The following is a 20268-nucleotide window of genomic DNA, read 5'->3' as shown; positions in this document are numbered from 1 at the left end:
TTGAGATATACACTGGTGCCTCACCCTAGACTTCCAGTGACAGACCTGTACCTAGTAGAACTCTCCCATGTAATAATAGATCTCTACACACCAAAACTGTACCATCTGTTATTATAGTGACAATCTTGTCCCTGCCAGCAATATACAATTTTATAGTGACAGAATACACCCGGTTCCACTGCACCCATTCATGGCTGACCTTGTGGATAGCGAGTACCAAAGAGCTCCGCTATAAGATCTTTGGCGATAACGGTTGTCTTAGGCTATAGATCAGATGGAAAGTTGAGCAAGCAGTGACAGATGGAATTTGACCATTGGAAATGCAAGTTGGTGCATTTTGAGAAGTTAAATAGAGGTGGGACATACATAGTAAATTGTAAGGTGCTAAGGAATATTGATCAACAGATAAACCTTGAGCTTCAAGTTTCCATTGTTTTCTGAAAGTAGCAACTCAGATAGATAGGGTAGTAAAGAAAGCAGAAGGTACACAAAAATGCTGGAGAAACTCAGCGGGTGCAGCAGCATCTATGGAGCGAAGGAAATAGGCAACGTTTCGGGCCGAAACCCTTCTTCATATGGCTGTTATCTTTGTAGGTCAGTAAACAAATACAGATAGTTTTGCTCGAATATTTTTCCAAAACAAGAATTGAATATAACACAAAGGATGAAATGGGGACCATTTTGCATTATGGAGGGCCAAATTGATCATAACGCAGCAATCAGCCAGCATTGTCTCTTAAATTAACTGCAGGTGGCTATTAAAATTGGAAAATGGAACAGTGCAGCAAAGTAACAGACCATTTGTTCCAATGTCGGTGCCAAACATGATGTCACGATCCCATATGAACTAATCTTCCAGATCGGCCCACCATGCAGAACCTTATCAAATGCCTCGCTGGTCAATGTACACATCTATGGCTTTGCCCTCAACGATCTTTGTTATTTTTCAAAAAACGGATTCATAAGACACGATCCCCCATGTGCAAAACCATGCCGATTATCTTAATCAGCCCATCTATTCAAATACATATATCTTATCCCTCAGAATCCTCTCCAGTATCTTACCTTAGGAGGACCAGAATCGTGATACAGACTGTTCGCATAACATCTCCATTAATTGTCCCAGGTCCCCCTGCTTAATGTCTTTCTCCATGGTAAAAATAGAGGAGAAATACTCATTGAGGACCTTGTCTAACACCTGAGGCTCCACACAGAGATGACTACTTTGATTTCTGAGGGACCTTTTTCCCTCCCTAGTTACCTTTTTCACCTTAATGTACATTAAATTCCATTGGATCTTCCTTAATATATCTGCCAGAGATAACTCCTGCCCCATTTTTGCTCTCCTGCTATTCTCCCTCACTACGCTTTTCAGTTCCCGAAACTCCTCCAGGGATGCACTTGATCCTCCGCTGCCAATTTTTGGCAGAACCTCAATTTCTCTCGTCACCCAAGCTTCCTTACTCCCACCTGCCTTACACACTAACATGAACATGCATTCCGTGAACTCTCATAATCACCACACTTTTAAAATCATCCCTCATTCTGGACATAACTGTGCACACAAACAACCTACTCCAATGATCTTTAACACGTTCCTGTCCAATACCTTCAAAGTTGGCCTTGCCTCAATTCAGAACTTTAACTTGTGGGCCCGACCTGTCTTTATCCATAACTATTTTAAAGCTAATAGAACTGTGGTTGCTGGTCCCAAAAGGGTCACCCATGGACACATCAGTCACTTGCCTTTCTCATTTTCTAAAGAATAAATCAAGGTTTGCCCTCTCCCTTTTAGTGCCCTCCAAATATTACCCAAGGAAATTTTCCTGAACATATCTGACAAATTCCACCCCACTGGCACTATGACAGTCTCAGTCTATATTGGGAACATTTTAATCTCCTACCACGACAAGCCTTGGGATTTTCTTCAATATTGCTTGCCAAATACATTTCATGGCCTCATTTGACCCTTCTAATTGCATGCTTGTTCTTTCCTACTTGCTTTATATTCTTCAAAGGCCCTCTTTCATCTAAAACCTGGTTGACAAGCAATCACTTCTACCAAAACTTGTGCGTGGTATTCTATTGAACAATGTAACATACAACCTTCAGCAGTACCAAAAATAAGATTATAGGTATTAAAAACAATTTTTTTTTAAAATCCTGCAGAATACAAAAGTTGTTTGAATCTTAAACTTTCTAGCTCCCAATCCCCTTTACCTCATTAATGTAATTTCCTACAACATAGGAATGCAACTATCATCTTTTAGTAGAACTACCTGTATTAAAGTTGGAGGTAGACAAAAAAGCTGGAGAAACTCAGCGGGTGAGGCAGCATCTCTGGAGAGAAGGAATAGGTGACGTTTTGGGTCGAGACCCTTCTTCAGTGGGATGTTGCAATTATACAAACATTTTGCTTGGAAAACATGTGGTCGATTGTGTGTAATTCTGGTCGGCACTTGATTGGAAGGATGTGGTTGCACTGGAGTGAATGCAGTGGAGATTCACCAGGATGTTACTTTGATTTGTAGATGCTTGTAATACAGATAGATAGGATAGGTTGGACTTGTTTTCCTTGCAATGAAGGAGGCTAAGGGACAATGATAGAAGTGTATATATAACTAGAAGCATAGGTAGAATATTTTTCCCTATGGTAAGGGTATTAAGGGGACATAGGTTTAAGGAAAGAGGAAGGTGATTTGAGGGGTACGCTTTCACAGAAGTTGGTTGATATCTGGAACTTGAGTAAAAAAACAAAGTGTTGGAGAAGCTCAGCAAAGGCAGCTTTTGTGGAGGGAAATAGACAGATGACATTTCAGGTCATGGCCCTTCTTTACTTCCCCAAATCCTACCGTGAGTGCAACCATAAAGTAGCAATTGGGAAATATCCCTGGAACTATTCTTGTCTTGCCGACTTAAGTTCATTGGTCACATGAGTCTGTGTACTCACCTATTTGTTATGGCCCAGAAAGAGGCCATTTGGCCTATTAGATTCATGTTTGCTCTCAGCAGAGGAATCCCAACAATCCCATTCCTCCTCTTATTTTCCTGTAAATCTTCAATTTATTCCCTCATATGTCCACCAACTTTCCTTAGATTTTTTTTTGCCACTTACCTACATTAAGGGGAATTAACCTACCAGCATGCCAACGGAAGTGGCGGCGCTGCCTTAGCAGCTGTGGCTCGCCTGCAGTCCATCTGTTTTTTCTTTGTTTTGTTGTTCTTTTGTCCTGTTTTAGTTAATTTTGGTTTATTAGGTTGTGTATGTGTGGGGGGGGAGAAACATGTTTTTGGTCTCTTCCTTCGGGGGGATGCTACTTTGCTTATCGTATCTCCTGTCTCCGTCGAGGCCTAATGGTGGAGCTGGTGGCCTTGGTGCTGTGGCGGCATTCCGGTGGCGGCAGCGACCCGACTGCGGAGCTGTGGCGGCATTCCGGCGGCGGCCCGACTTCGGAGGCTCGGCCGCGGGCCCAGTGGATGACATCGTCGGGAGCTCGCAGGTCACAGGTTGGTGACCTGTTTTTCCGGAGCTCCCGCAACAACAGCTTCGTTCGCTGGACTGGAGGGTGGCAGCTTCGACCACCCTGGGCCGCGGAGTTTGAACTGGCCCGTTCGCGGCGCTTGAATTCAGCCGCGGGACTTACTTACCATCACCCGGCGGGGTCACAACATCTGAAGCCTGGATCGCCTCGGCGCGGAGGGAGAACAAGGAGGGAAGAGACAAAGACTTTAAGACTTTTGCCTTCCATCACAGTGAGGAGGTGCCTGGTGAACTCACTGTGGTGGATGTTAAATTTGTGTTTATTGTGTGTTTTTGTCATTTTTATTATATGTATGACTGCAAGGCACGAAATTTCATTCAGACCGCAAGGTCTGAATGACAATAAAGGCTACTTTGACTTTACTTTGGGATGTGGGAGAAAACCAGAGCAAATGGCAGAAACCCATGTGGTAACAGGGAGAACGCATAAACTCCATACAGACAATGCCCAAGGTCAGGATCGGAGCCATGTCACTAGAGCCTTTGCAGCAGTACTAACTGATGCACCACTGCATGCGTGTCTGGCTATGCGCAGGTGCACATCAATCTGTGTCTGCATACGTAGGTCTGTGCATATGTCTGTGTGCACAAGATAGACACAAAAAGCTGGAGTAACTCAGCGGGACAGGCAGCATCTCTGGACAGAAGGAATGGGTGGCGTTTCGGGTCGGGACCCTTTCTCAGACAAGTCTGTGTCTGTGACCACATCTGCCTACCTCTGCGAGTGCATGTCGGTATGTTTCTATTTTTTGTATGCACATCTGTCATACTGCATGTGTCCTTGTTTCCCTGCATGCACCTGGATCTCCCTGCACACATGGCACCCTCTATGCAGCACGTATGCAAGTATATGCACTCACATGGTCTGTCTGTGCACATGCTTGTCTCTGTGCATCTGTGCGTGCAGTGTCCATGTCTCCCCTGCACACACCATACTTGTCGCTGTATGTGTGCAGGTCAATGTGCTTGCATGCGTGCAAAAATAAGCTGAAGTGACTCCCAATAGAGGTCATTCACCAACCACAAAGGATGTTGAATACAAGACCTTCAACCAGTTAAAGATTTTATTGAATGATTACTTTTATGGAAAACCTGAAGGCTGTTATTCTCTGGATCTTTACAAGCAGGTCCCTTGCTCTGCTGTTAATGGCTGTTAATGGCATTTCTTGTTGTGACACCACAAATACCTCTATTCATTTTACACCCAATCTAAGTGCAACAATGCTCAACAGTCTCACGTCCAATTCCAACAGCCTGCCATAATGGTGACTGCACTTTCAAACAAGGTTAAAATTTAAACTTTTCACTTAAATTTATTCGGCAAAGATATCATTCAACTCTTCACATCATGTCAGAATTGTATCGTCGAGCTGTTCCGCTGAGTCTGGCTGGCTGGCAAGCTTCTTCAAGTTTCGTCTATAACTTTCAGTCAACAGATCCAGACTCGCAGTATCAAGAATTTTAGATACATTCTGGTTAAAAGAAAATAAAAGTTTATTTTTCCCAAAATTCAAGAGGATTTCACAAGCTCAGCAGTAATTTATTTCCAAGCTATAGTGACAAAGTAATATGAAGTAAAAGGCAAGCATTTATAAGAACAATACGAGTAGGCTACACAGCCCCTTAAGTTCACTGCAGCATTAAGTATACTAGACACCACTTTCCTGCCTGATTCCCACATGCTTTAAGTTTCATTGTCCAAAAATCTATCAAATAAAACTTGAATAAACTCAGTGACTTAAATAGCTGCAGTCGTCTGAGGCCGTCCAAAGATTTACCAAGGAATTTCTCATCTCTGTGCTTTGTGGTCAATCCTTTCCTCAACTATGCCTGCCAGAGGAAACAGCCTCCCACCATGAATTTGTTGGCATTCGCTATTATGAACTGCAGCTATTTAATCTTACTCACTCACTATTTATAGGGCTATTCCACAGGCCAGAAATGTATCCAGTGTGCTTCGTTCACACCAGAGGCAGAGACTTGGTGGGAAAGATCAATGTTGCTGGGTATTTAACATCCCTTCTCATTCCTTTGAGCATACAAATGAATGATAACCATGGTCAAGCAGAAAATTAATACGAGACCCATAGAATTCAGGGACAATTTAGTGCAACATTTTAGAGTAAAGTACTCGCAGACTACATGGGAATCTGAGAATAGAGACTTTGGTTGCTTGTGGAAATGCCATGAAGTCACAACATGGGTGCAAGTCTCTGATCTGCTCAAGCGATCCTGAAAGAGTACAAGTATCAGCCTCCCCAGCTCTTCAGCACATCAAGTCCACGATGACCATCAAGCCTAACTTTTCCTCTAATCCTAACCCAACATTTTATTCCCCCAACATTCCCATTAATTCCCCCCCCCCCCCCCCCCCATAAGATTCTATCACTCTATCTACACACTCAGACAGTTTATGGTGGCCAACTAACCTACCATTTTTGCCACGTGGGTGGAAACGGGAGCATCTGGAAGAAACCCACATGGTCACAGGGAGGTTGTGAAAACTCCACACTGACAGTACTGGAAGTCAAGGTTGAACCCGAGTCACTGGAGCTGATAGGCAGCAAGTCTAACTGTGCCACAATGCTGCCCCACTGAACTGACAGTGGCCGATACAAACCAATACCCGTGGCTCCATAACTGCATGGAAAGTTAACAGTTGGTGGAAACCTATAAAAGGAAGCTTTTAGATCTGTCCAGCAGTGGATTCAATTTAACAATATCCGGTAATATCTTTCAAATATATTATTTTCAGACAGTAAAATCACTTAGTGCATGCCACATACCTGATACAACTCTTCTCCTTCCCTTAACCTGAGGAGGCTGACAATGGCCTGTTCACTAAATACTCGCACACTGGTGTTTTTGTCTTTTGTATTATCAAGCAAGGCTTTCAGGATAGGTTTGATTGTCTGAGGGTCAAGTGGATTCAAAGTGTTTTTACTACACAACCAGACCATTTTCTCCGCCACCAGTTTCACGTCACTTGATGAATTCTGTAAATTCTGCAGAGTGAGAGTTTGTGTAGAGATCAAAAGAGCAATCAAAATTAAAATATTTAACACTCATTGGATAAAAAAAATATGCACACCTGACTAGATTACAAACTCAGCAAATTTAATAATCTCCAATGATTGGTCATTCCATCAATTCTCACATTCCAGCATTCAGATCAGTTTCTCTCTTTCTTGGTCATATCCTCCTACAGATAGTTCTGCTATAGCGCGATAGTTACGCTCCTAGGAAACCTAGTGTTCTAGAAAGTCATACCACAGCAGATCTGGCTGCACTTGCCTTCAAAGCAAATTAACCTACAAACCTGTACGCTCCACCAGGTATTGCATTCCTAATGCCCTCAACCCCATTTTAAACCTGTTTTCTCAGCCCTTCTTCATTTCCTCTAAAACTTATTTTATCCATAACATTTTCCAATTTCCGATCAAGGTTCATTAAACTAAGATGTTAATTCTTTCCCTTTTTCACAGACGCTGCTCGACTGGTTGAGTACCTGCAGCATTTTCTAATTTATTTATAATCATTAACAACCGCACTGAAGAATGTTTGCAAGGTTTTACCTTCACCAGTAATGTGATGAGTTTTAGAGACACTGCTCCATCCTCTGTCTGTATTTGATACTTCATCAGGAACCCCAAGGCTCGGATTCCACTTGTAGCGATGGGAATCTACAAAAAATAGCCAGATTTCACTTTTGAGTTGGTGATGTTGACCACTACCAAGATTTTTAAATTATATTTTAAGTGCGTACTTACTGCCATGAAATTTCGTCTTGTTTTAAAAATAAAAAGCAACTTTAAATAGCTCATCATTGCTGGATAACCGCCCACCTTGGCACACTGAGTCCCATTGTAACCAGTCATTGTAAATGAGCGGTTTTCAAGATAAGTTAATTTGTTGAGGAATACTGCAGAGTTGCTGCACCAGAAGTCATTGTTTGTCGAACAAAAAGAAAAGATACAGGCAGAATTCCTTTTCGGATAAAAAAGGATTGGGAAAGGTGACTGGGCAATTCAATTGTGACCAAATAATTTAGAAATGTTTCTTATTGCATTTCATTCCAGTGAGAAAAAAAAAAGCAAATCCTGAAACAAAGGCATTATGCAATGGAACTTCCTTCAGGAACATAGAATACCCACCTTGTAAAATGCAATCCCAAAAATGGGAACAAATGAGCATCTCTGGGGGGGCGATAAACAGATTCTGATCAAATGTCACTGATGTGAACTGATAACTATTTCTCTCTTCAAAGATTCAGCCTGACCTGCTCAGTACATCCAGAAATCTAGCATCCACAGTACAGTAAATTCTTATTAATCTGGTATTTATGAAGCAGAATTCTCAAGCAACTGGAAAAAAATTCTGTGAATACTAAACAAATTAACAAAATCTTTTCAAAAATGCAAATTTGAATATGGCATGCTGGGTTCCATTGTAACTATGTTTATATTTTAGCTTGCACAGGTAAAAATGATTGCAACTTCATACATTAAAGAGTTTCAGAACTATAACAGGGTAAACAGTGAACATTAAATAGTACAGCACAGGGAAAGGCCCTTTGCCCATAATGTCAGTGTCAAACATGATGCAGAGTTAAACTCATCTCCTCTGTTCGTCTGCATGTGAACAATATGCCACCATTCCTTGCATATCACATGCCTATCCAAAAGCCTCTTAAAAGGCGCCACCATTTTATACCATAAACGAGATGCACTGCAGCAAGTCATCAATACTTCTTGGACCCTACATTCCAAATAATGATCTGTGCCAGCTAGATGATCAAAGGCAGCAAAAGCATGGGATTTGTCAATAGACAATAGGAACAGGAGTAGGCCATTCGGCTCTTCGAGCCAGCACCGTCATTCACGTGATCATGGATGATCATCCACAATCAGTACCCCGTTCCTACATTCTCCCCATATCCCTTGACTCGGCTATCTTTAAGAGCTCTATCTAACTCCCTCTTGAAAGCATCCAGAGAGTTGGCCTCCACTGCCTTCTGAGGCAGAGAATTCCACAGATTCACAACTCTCTGGGTGATAACGTTTTTCCTCATCTCCGTTCTAAATGGCCCACCCCTTATTGTTAAACTGTGGCCCCTGGTTCTGGACTCCCCCCAACACTGGGAACATGTTTCCTGCCTCTAGTGTGTCCAATCCCTTAATAATCTTATATAGAAACATAGAAAATAGGTGCAGGAGGAGGCCATTCGGCCCTTCGAGCCAGCACTGCCACTCATTGTGATCATGGCTGATAGTCCCCAATCAATAACCCGTGCCTGCCTTCTCCCCATATCCCTTGATTCCACTAGCCCCTGGAGCTCGATCTAACTTGTGTTTCAATATGTTTCAATAAGATCCCATCTCATCCTTCTAACAGTTACTTCAAGTTACACACCATACTGACCTGGGAATATATCGCCATTCATTCGCTCTTGCTGGGTAAACTCCTGGAAGTTCATCCCAACAGTGTTGTGGTCTACTTATGCCTCAAGGACTGCAGCGGTTCAAGGCGGCAGCTCACCACCACCATCTCAAGGTCAATTATGGATAGGTAATTAAATGTGAAGCTCACATCCCTTGAATGAACGCACCACAAAAAAAAGTCTACATTTTCTCCTCTTCAACATTTTAGTGAGCTTGCACTATCGCTTTAGTTTCCTAATATTTCTACCCACCATAAAGCCATCTTGAATTGAATTGAATACATATTATTAGACAAATATGTATACATACAAGGAATTTGCCTTGGTGCTTTGCTCACAAGTAACAACACAATTAAAAATAAAACATTATAATTTAAATATGTGAAGAATGAAATAAAATACCAGAGCAAAAGGAGGCTACCGACTTTTGGATGTCGAGTAGAGCTACTTCTCGTGGAAAAAAGCTGTTTTTATGTCTGCCTGTGGCGGCTTTGACAGTCCGGAGTCGCCTTCCAGAGGGAAGTGCTTCAAAGAGTTTGTGGCCAGGGTGAGAGGGGTCAGAGATGACCATACCCGCTCTCTTCCTGGCTCTTGCAGTGTACAATTCGTCGATGGAGGGGTAACGTTGCAGCCAACAACCTGTTTTCTCGGCTGATCGAACGATGGGATGTCAATCAAGTGATGTAGGAAGGAATAGCAAATGCTGGTTTAAAATGACCATGGACACAAAAGGCTGCAGAAACTCAGCAGATCAGGCAGCATCTCTAGAGAAAAGGGATAGGTGACATTTTGGGTCGAGACCCTTCTTCAGAACTCTCGACCCGAAACGTCACCTATTTCTTTTCTCCAGAAATGCTGCCTGACCCGCTGAGTTACTCCAGCTTTTTATGTCTACCTTCGGTTTAAACCAGCATCTGCAGTTCCTGCCTACATCACTAGATTGACATCCCATAAACCACCAACACACGGTTGCTGCTCTGCATATCATTCACAAATTGCACTGCAGTCTTAAGCTCCTGTCCCATGATGCGAGTTTACCCAAGAGCTCTCCCGAGTTAAAAAAAAAAATCAAACTCATGGTACTTCATCACGAGTATTTTTTTACTCTTGGACATTTTTCACAATGTTAAAAAAAGTTTGAGTTGCCGCATTTCCCCGAGTACCTGCCGTTAGCATTACGAGCCGCTACGAGACATCCACGAGCTCTGCCGTACCCGCTAAGTACATTCTACGTACTTATCACGAGTTTGATTTTTTTTAAACTCGGGAGAGCTCTTGGGTAAACTCGCATCGTGGGACAGGGGCTTCACAGTGCCCTCCATAATGTTTGGGACAAAGACCCATCATTTATTTATTTGCCTCTGTACTCCATTTACAAATTTGAGATTTGTAATAGGAAAAAAATCACATGTGGTTAAAGTGCACATTGTCAGATTTTATTAAAGGCTATTTTTATACATTTTGATTTCACCATTTAGAAGTCGGAGGGCACTGTATGTATGAAATGCAAAGATTAAGCAGCAGCACCCGGTGTGACTTCCCCAGATTTGTACGCCCACGTGATATTCGGCTGTGGAATGAATAAACTGTAAATGTAGGTTTGACAAACAGAAGCAAAATGGGTTCTACTGCTTACCCGGTCAGCTGTAGCACTAGCGATAATCATGTCCAATATGGTTGAATTGTACTCGTTTGTACAAAGCTTGCTGGGAGCTGCTTTCATTGCAATCGAAAGGGCCACACTCCGTCCATGTCTCACCATCCAGTCAATGCCCGATACATCGGCTGCAAATAAAGTCACGCAACGTCAATAATTGTACCTACATAGCCATTACCCCCGTGTGTAGGAAACACGAAGCTCATAATCAGGCAAAAAAATACAGATATATTACCTGTGATACACATTCTTGATAATTAATCTTATAAATACTATTGTTGGAGTAACAAAGTAGAAACACTGATGGGAGTTCTGAGAGCGAACCAGCAGTGCGATTCAGAATAAGGGGCCAAAGTTAACAAGCCCATTTGAGACATCTTGACTTTTAAACATGTGGACGTTTTATTCTTCATATGGTTCCAAATGTGAAATACGAGTCGACTCCTAGGTTGAATTTCAGATTTTTTTTCAAATTGACTTTTTGATGAATACAAATTGTGTGGGATTGAAAATCATTTAAAATAAAAGAGTTTATTTTTAACAGCCCTAAACCACAAGTGATGTGAACAATCAGATAATTCACTTTTTAAAGAAACATAAGAGTTACATTTTCAAGAGTTTATTATCTTTAATTAATACCTCTGACCTTGGATTGTAGTAAACAATAGAACTGATCAAAAGTGTGAAGAAAACTTGCATTTTTAAATAGTATTTTTCAAAAAAGTTAACTCAGAATTTTCTGACTCGTTAGGGGGCTATATATGCATGATGCCAGTAGTCACCCTCTTCTCAAGAATAATGAATGTATAGAGACGAAACGCCAGGATGAAAATTCACTATAACAAACTCTGAATGTACAATTTCCAGAAGCAGTTGTAGAAACAACAGTTTATAATGGGTGCATAAAGAAGCAATAATGGGCTTGTCCCAATATCAGAAAGTATTGGAAGTATCATTTAAGTGTACAATAAATGCATATAATCGGGCTATTTTGGCACTTAAGGTCTAATCAAGTTTCCTCATTTAAACCTATCTGCATATGTCATAATCCCACTTCTCCACCCCTGCCTCCCAACCCAGTGTTTAATAAGTTCCAATCGACTGTCTGAATGAATGAATGAAAACTTTATTGTCATTCAGATATACACCTAGACACAGTGCACCTTGAACGAAATTTCGTTGCATTTGACTCTCCAATCAGGTAAATAGTAAAAGTAAAAGTGCTAGGTGCGTCCATAAAAATGCCTCATGTGCATGGTTCTGTAAAATAAATATATATATAAAGTTTTTTAAAAGTGTCGATATTTAAAAGGTTCTAGCCTCGGTTTTGTTGATTGTTCAGTAATCTTATGGCCTGGGGGATGAAGCTGTTGCAGAACCTGGTTGTCCCGCTCTTCATGCTGCGGTACCTCCTCCCAGAGTTAAGCAGTATAAACAGTCCAAATTGTGGGTGTGTGGGGGCTCTGGTAATGTCCTTAGCTCTAATCAGACAGCGCTTGTACCCCATGTCCATGATGGAAGGAAGAGAAGTCCCAATGATTTTTTCCGCTGTCCTCACCACTCTCTGAAGGCACGTCCAGTCCGCAGCTGTACAGCTGCCGCACCACGTAGAGATGCAGCTGGTCATGACCGACTCAATTGTGCTTCTGTAGAAAGTGGCGAGGATGGGAGGGTGGAGGTGTAAACTTCTCAACCTGCGGAGGAAGTACAACTGCTGCTGTGCCCGTTTTGCCAGAGATGTAATGTTTGTGGACCAGTTTAAGGTGTCCGTTATATGCACCCCCAGGAACTTGATCCTTTTCACCTGCTCCACTGCTGAGTTGTTGATGCAAAGTGGAGTGTGGCTGGGCTGAATTTTCCTTCTGAAATCGACGACAATCTCCTTGGTTTTGTTCACATTTAGGAGAAGGTCTCTGTGGTATTTTCCTGTAATACCCCTGGTAATAGCTTATTTCCCACATGTGGAGGCATTTTAGGCCACCTAAATCCCAGAAAACTCATGATATTATAGGCTTTCATTGTGTAACAGCTGAGACCCAGCTAGCTCAGTCTTCCCTCAAGGTTGGAACATCTCAGTTCTGGTACAATCTTAGTGAATGATGTCCTAACTCTGAACAATGCATAACATTCCAAATGTGGCAACTGAAACCAATTCCTGACCGGCGCTGCAGTCACATTGCTCATAACTTACCTAAAAGGTGTTTTTTGAGAATTATACTGAGTTCATCATCTGGTAAATATGAACATAGTTCTCCTAAACAACCAGCTGAAGCCATACGTGTGGCGTCCTGAGAGGAAGAAGACTCAGCCATTAGGGCATTATACAAGGAACATGACAAAATACTAGACCATTATCACTGAATCCTCATAAATAGAACTACTAATACATTATATTTCTTAACCTATGTAAAATCATGTGCTTCTCAGATTGCTACTTCATATTGCATTTAGAGGCAGGTAAACATTCATTTAATGATGATCCATCATCTTTCCAGTGTACTGTGCACTATCAAGTGTTTTCAACCTCTTTCAGATCTGTCATACCTCATCATGCCCCAGCATGCTTAACAACAAAGTGGTGATGTTTTTCCGGATATTTCCATCAACCTTGGCACCTGCCCCCTGGATGACAAATCGCAGGGCCTGAAGTTGAGTCTCTCTAAAAGTAGAGACAAAGACTTATCAAATTTTACGTTAAAATATTGAATTATATAATTTTAATAAGAAGTTTCTGATGAAATACAAGACTTGAATAAATAATACTCTAGATGGTATAATGTTCTTCCCAAGAGACAGTAAACAAAATGCTCAGTCCCACAGCAGAGAAACAGGCCCGTTGGCCTAATTTGCCTATGCCTTAGTCCCAACTGCCCTTGTTTGGTCATATCCCTCTAAACCTTTCATATCTATGTACCTATCAATATGACTTTTAAGCGTTGTGAAAGTACCTGTCTCAACTATCTCCGTGTGAAAAAGTTACCCCTCGGGTTCCTATTAAATCTCTCTCTTCACTTTAAACCTATGTCCTCTGGTTTTTGATTGCCCCACTTTGTGCATTCACCCTATCTATTACCCTCAGATTTTATACACTTTTATAAGATTACCCCTGAGCCTCCTGCATTCCAAGGAATAAAGATGTAACCTGCTCAATCTTTCCCTACAGCTCAGGCCCTCGAATCCTGGCAACATCCACATTAATCTTCTCTGCACTCTTCCCAGTTTAACAACATCCTTCCTATAACAGGGTGACCAAAGCCTATCACAATACTCCAATTGTGGCCTCAACAAAATGTTGTACAACTATAACATAATATCCCAACTTCTATACTCAATACCCTGATTGATGAAGGCCAATGTACTGGAAGCCGTCTTGACTCTATCTGTGATGCCACTTTCAGGGAACTATGTACCTGCACTTCTAGATCCCTTTGCTCTACAGCACTCCCCAGGGCCCCATCATTCATTGTGAAGGTCATGCCTTAGTTTGACTCCCCAAAATGCAACAACTCGCATATGTTTGCATTAAACTTCCTATTAGCCATTCCTCAGTCCACTGGCTCAACTGATTAAGATCCTGCTGGCATATTTGATAACCATCCACACTATATATTCCATCCACTTTAGTCCCATCTATAAAGTTAATCATGCCTTGTACATTCTCACCCAAATTGTTGAAATAAATCACAAAAGCAGCGGGCCCAGCACCGATCCCCGAAACACACCATTAGTCACAGGTTGTTTAAGAGAGAAATGCAGATGCTGGAAAAATCGAAGGTAGACAAAAATGCTGGAGAAACTCAGCGGGTGAGGCCGCATCTATGGAGCGAAGAAATAGGTGACGTTTCGGGTTGAGACCCTTCTTCAGACACAGCCTTCTTTAGTCACAGGTCTCTAGTCTGAAACCAACCCGCCCACCATCATCTTCCACTTCCTTCCATGAAGCCAATTCTCTATCCAAAGATAGACACAAAATGCTGGTGTAACTCAGCGGGACAGGCAGCATCTACGGATATAAGGAATGGGTGACGTTTGTACCCTTCTATCCAGAGATAATAATAATAATAATGGATGGGATTTATATAGCGCCTTTCTAATATTCAAGGCGCTTTACATCGCATTATTCATTAACTCCTCAGTCACACTCGGTGGTGGTAAGCTACTTCTGTAGCCACAGCTGCCCTGGGGCAGACTGACGGAAGCGTGGCTGCCAATCTGCGCCTACGGCCCCTCCGACCACCACCAATCACTCACACACATTCACACACATTCACACACAGGCAAAGGTGGGTGAAGTGTCTTGCCCAAGGACACAACGACAGTATGCACTCCAAGCGGGATTCGAACCGGCTACCATCCGGTTGCCAGCCGAACACTTAGCCCATTGTGCCATCTGTCGTCCCAAAGAAACCGCCTGTTCCGCTGTTACTCCAGTATTGTGTGTCCAACTTCGGTGTAAACCATCATCTGCAGTTCCTTCCTACACAATTCTCTATCCAGGCAACTTGTTCCCTCAGGATCCTATGTGATCTAACCTTCCAGAGCAGTCGATCATGCACAGCCATATCAAATATCTTACTTCCCTTATAGACAACGTCTATGGCTTTGCCCTCGTCAGCCTTCTTTATTTCTTCTTCAAAAAACTCAGATTCATACGACACGATCTGCCACGTGCAAAACCATGCTGACTATCCCTAATTGGCCTGTCTATACAAATGCATATATATCTGTGACTATGACTATTTGGTTATGTGTATCTGGGACATGTTGGCCGGTGTGGGCAAGTTGGGCTGAAGGGCCTGTTTCTACACTGTATCACTCTATGACTATCTTATTCAGAATCCTTTCCAGTAACTTGCCTACTGCAGATGTTTGGCTCACTGGTCTATAGATCCCAGGCTTTACCTAGCAGGCCTTCTTGAATAGAGGCACAACATTAGCCAGCCTCCATGAGCAGACAATTAAACACGAGACTTCTAACACAAACATGGGTTTCCCACTCTTGGCACACTATTTCATGTCCACTTGCAAATAAATGGACTACCACCAGCAATAAACAGCATCTGCTTAAGAAAGTACTGCCAAACAGATTCACTCTTCTTTTTGAATAATTCCATCTGTAGACATTCCTTTGAATATATTACATACATTTGAATTGATTTTACAGCTCCTCCTGCTCCATCACAGCAACATATTTATCTTGTCTGCTTATTGCTCAACTCATCTGGCATCAGCTTGCTACAGAGGAGAGTCCTTGGCATTCCACATACAGATTTTAAGGTAATTCACTATAAATTTGAAATTTCTCAGAAAATGTTGATTATTGCTAAGTGACGCAACAGCAAAATCCATATCTCCCTTTAACTTGTGGCGCATACCTCACACTGGAATCATCTGCATTTCGCACCAGATTCAGCAGCTCAGTAAACAGAGGGTCCACCTTGGTGTGAATTACAATCAGGTTTCCAAGAGCTTCAGCTGCTTTTAGGCGGACAGCACGATTTGTGTCGGACAGGGCTTTAGTGAAGGTGGTTTGAAGTTGTGGAAGGAAGGGCTTCAGGGCAATCCCCACCTATGCATCAGAATATATTAAAAAAAACCATGGCAATTAAATGAACGATGAGTCAGCACTGGAAAGATACATTTCAGCCAGTAAAATCTCATTTGATTGTGCCAGTATGTTAGCAACAGCCAAGCTACTCTAAGTACTACAGGCACATTAAAAATTATTCTACGTAATACATTCATTTCTGAGGTTAACAGAAGCAGTTGTAGTTTTCTATATGTGCGATGAGACAGAGCATCACTTTCCAAGGAACAATTCTCTGCCAAACATGCAAAAATCATTAACTATACCACACAGGTTTTGATGAGAGATACAATTGATGGATGGGTCCAGGGTAAAATATTCTGTATCCGAGTCAGAAAAGCTCAACACTGTGATCACTCTGCGGGATAACACTGTAGGTCATGATCATTCAATAAGATTTTCATTGGCTTTGAATTGAAGAAGACTGCTGCAACATTTTGGCATAAGTGGACCTGGTTCGTTCCCTGTTCAAGTTATCTCTGTTGAAACTTGACTCGGTTTCACAGAAAAAAGGAACTAAGTTGGAGAGACAATCTATTCATAAAAATAGAAATAATGTAACCGTTAAGCAAACAGCAGGAATGGTTTATGTGTAGCTTCATTATATTCTGATACCAAAACTGATCATTGGTTTGACGGAATTGTTTGACAGTGGCCAACGGTATACATATTTTATAGTTTATGAAGTGGGGAGGGAACATTATAAACTGAAGGATTACTTTTGGCAAGATGCAAGTTCCACTCTTGGTAAAAATTGTTGGATACACAAAGCAAAAGTTGGAAGGAGTCAAAGAAGAGCAAGGGACCAAAAAGTTGTGAGCTGAAGGTTGCACATTATGATTAAATAAGTCATTCCAGGTAGATAACCATTTTGAGGCTGTCTGCAATAAGTAATTGTATCTGTTCTCTTCTGATTTGTGGGTCTCCTCAGTATAATGATACAAATGTGAATAATCTTTAATCAGGAGAGTTTTATTACTAATGTAAATATTTCAAACAAAAAACTCAATACATTTATATTGTTCTATCTCATGGGTAAACATATTCCCACCTTCCGCACTTATACTCAGAATACTTTGTTGCTCCTACTATAAACGTATAGAACTAAATCTTGTGTAATAGCTTCATTCTTTAGGACAATGCTTTATTTATACATGTATGACAGGTGGAGTGGGCCAGGGGACCAGTGAGAAAGCAAAATGGAAAAATGACAGGGACGTGTTTTGCATTCAAGGCCTCAGTTCTTACCTTACTGAGCAATAAACTAAGGGTGTCCAGGAGAGCCACCTTCACATTCCAGCTGAACCGATCACCCAAGATACGGATTAAAGGTCCAGTGATGTTCACCACTGATGGCTTCAGTGCTTCAGCAGAAGTTAGCTTGATTACAAGTCCGAGGGCTTTGGCAGCTTCTTCCTTCTGCTCCGGGCTTCCGGTCAATACACCCTCTCGTAGAATGGGCAGGATCGACGTAACACCCTGTAATAACATGCTGCATTAAGTTGAGGCACCAAACGTTCACAAAATTCCGTCAACAAATCAACATTGAATATCCGCTGTCCCTAGAGTAGATTCTTAATAAATTTTACATCATACAGGAGAGCATTTATAATTTTATCTCTCTTCCCAAGTCTCATCTCCTCTCACTTAACGCTCCATAAATTCAATATGAAATAAGCTGCTTCACTCTATTTTCAACCTGCAAATCATTTTCTGAAAGTTACTGTCAATCGCTTCTATCTTTTGATTTGCACCATGAATCACCAGCTACAAGAGGAACCCCCCGCTCCTTGGACAATCGTCAGCTGACCAACGACCTGAACGATTCTACTGTAGGTTCGACCGACAGAAACAACCCTAATACCCCCTCCCCCACACACTCCTCCCCAATCACCACTTCACAACTGCTCACAGACTGACTCCAGTCTGCAAAGACAAGGTCCTCGTTCTCTACCCACCCCCTCCTTGCTGCCCAACATCAGTCTGGTCACTTCTCCATCACTAACAGTAGAAATTGAGGAGGTGGAGAGGTTATTCAGCAGACAGAAAAGCCGGAAATCTCCAGGATCGGACAATGTTTCCTCCTCTATCCTCAAGCTCTGTGCCGAACAACTGGCAACAGTCTACACAGACATTTTCAACCAGTCCCAGCAAACCTGCACTGTCCTGCCTGCTTCAGTCTCCACTTTGTTCCTGTACCCCAAAAAAACAGGGATTACTGGTCTTAATGACTACAGGCCTGTTGCACTGACCTCTGTAATCATGAAGACCCTTGAAAGACTTGTGCTGGCCCATCTGTAAAACATCACAAACTCCCTGCTGGACCCCCTGTAGTTTGCATATCGGGCCAATAGATCTGTGGATAACACAGTCAACCCAGGCCTGCACTTCATCCTCCAGCACCATGACCGCCAGGGGACCTATGCAAGGAATTTGTTTGGGGATTTTAGCTCTACATTCAACTCCATTGTGCCAGAGCTACTACACTCCAAACTCTCCCAGTTGACTGTGCCTGAACCCCTCTGTTAGTGGATCACCAACTTTTTGACAGACAGGAAGCAGCATGTGAAGCTGGGAAAGCACATCTCGGACCCGCTGACCATCAACATAGGAGCACCGCAAGGCTGCGTACTCTCCCCTCATTTACTCTCTCTACACCAACGACTGCACTTCCACAGTCTCCTCTGTCAAGCTTCTCAAGTTTGCGGACAACACAACCCTGATTGGACTGATCCAGGATGGGGAGGAATCTGCCTACAGACAGGAAGTGACACAGCTGGCGTCCTGGTGCCATCACAACAACCTGGAGCTCAATGCTCTTAAGACAGTGGGATTGATTGTAGACTTTAGGAGAGCTCCCCCTCCCCTCCCCCCACTCACCATCAACAACACCACAGTCACATCTGTGGAGTCATTTAAGTTCCTTGGAACCATCATCTCAAAGGACCTTAAATGGGAGGCCACCATCTACTCCACAGTCAAAAAGGCACAACAGAGGTTGTACTTCCTGCAGCAGCTGAGAAAACACAATCTGCCACAGGCAATGATGGTCCAGTTTTATACTGCCATCATAGAGTCTGTCCTCACCTTCTCCATCATGGTCTGGTTTGGCTCAGCCACCAAGCATGACATCCAAAGGCTGCAGTGCATCGTTCAATCAATCGTGAAGGTTGTTGGCTGCAACCTTCCCCCCATCGACGAACATTACACTGCAAGGGCCAGGAAGCGAGCGGGCAAGATCATCTCTGACCCCTCTCACCCTGGCCACAAACTCTTTGCAGCACTTCCCTCTGGAAGGCGACTCCGGACTGTCAAAGCCACCATAGCCAGACATTAAAATATTTTTTTTCCCCCTCGGGCAGTAGTTCTACACAACAACCAAAAGTCTGTAGCCTCCTTTTGCTCTGGTATTTTATTTCATTCTTCACATGTTTAAATTATAATGTTTTGTTCTCAATTGTTTACTGTATCGTGTTGTTACTTGCGAGCAAAGCACCAAGACAAATTCCTTGTATGTATACACACTTGGCTAATAAAATGTATTCAATTCAATTTGATTCAAATATTGATGCAGCAATTTAGTAAAATTTCTCCTTATGGTAGCATCAACATTTCTGCACAGCTTTTCACACTGTCAAAATATAATCAACAGTAACATTCCTGGAGAATTTGCCATAGGCCAGTGACACATTGATTTGGGCCAAACATTGTCTTACTTTCTTGGGAATGCAGAATCCTAGTAAGTGGTTGCCTCTGGTTTCCACAGCTGCTGCACGGATGTCTCTGTGTAGATCATCCACAAGTGATAGTTGGCTTCCAGCATCCAACTTCTAATATAGGAGAAAGAAAAATGATAAAAATAAATAAAGTTTGCTTGCAGAGCGTTACATCCAAATCAATATCATAAAAACCATAGCCTCATTAAAACTTACAAATAAAATTTCACTTTTGCAGCAAACTAGATAATGAATTACCTATCAAATCCATCTGTGAATGCACATTGGACTGACAGTTGGTGGCAGGCGAATAACTGCAGTCTCTGG

General features: G+C 42.3%; 1 protein-coding gene across 1 annotated transcript in view; it reads right to left on the bottom strand.

The window, feature by feature from the left end:
- Positions 1-4590: 4590 nt before the first annotated feature.
- gcn1 (GCN1 activator of EIF2AK4) overlaps positions 4591-20268 on the bottom strand; it is an 88890-nt gene continuing 73212 nt past the window's right edge. Inside the window, exons 50-58 of the mRNA XM_033043515.1 lie at positions 19942-20055; positions 17474-17704; positions 16014-16207; positions 13183-13297; positions 12830-12926; positions 10618-10766; positions 7117-7224; positions 6328-6546; positions 4591-5013 (exon numbers count right to left, since the gene is read on the bottom strand). Of these exons, the coding sequence (XP_032899406.1) occupies positions 4888-5013; positions 6328-6546; positions 7117-7224; positions 10618-10766; positions 12830-12926; positions 13183-13297; positions 16014-16207; positions 17474-17704; positions 19942-20055 (1353 nt within the window). The 3' untranslated portion in view covers positions 4591-4887. The remainder of the gene's footprint in view (positions 5014-6327; positions 6547-7116; positions 7225-10617; positions 10767-12829; positions 12927-13182; positions 13298-16013; positions 16208-17473; positions 17705-19941; positions 20056-20268) is intronic.

The sequence above is a fragment of the Amblyraja radiata genome, chromosome 25, assembly GCF_010909765.2.
Source record: "Amblyraja radiata isolate CabotCenter1 chromosome 25, sAmbRad1.1.pri, whole genome shotgun sequence".
NCBI classification, from domain to species: Eukaryota; Metazoa; Chordata; class Chondrichthyes; order Rajiformes; family Rajidae; genus Amblyraja; species Amblyraja radiata.
Note: the sequence above shows the minus strand (reverse complement) of the source record. Positions and strands in the feature narration are given on the sequence as shown.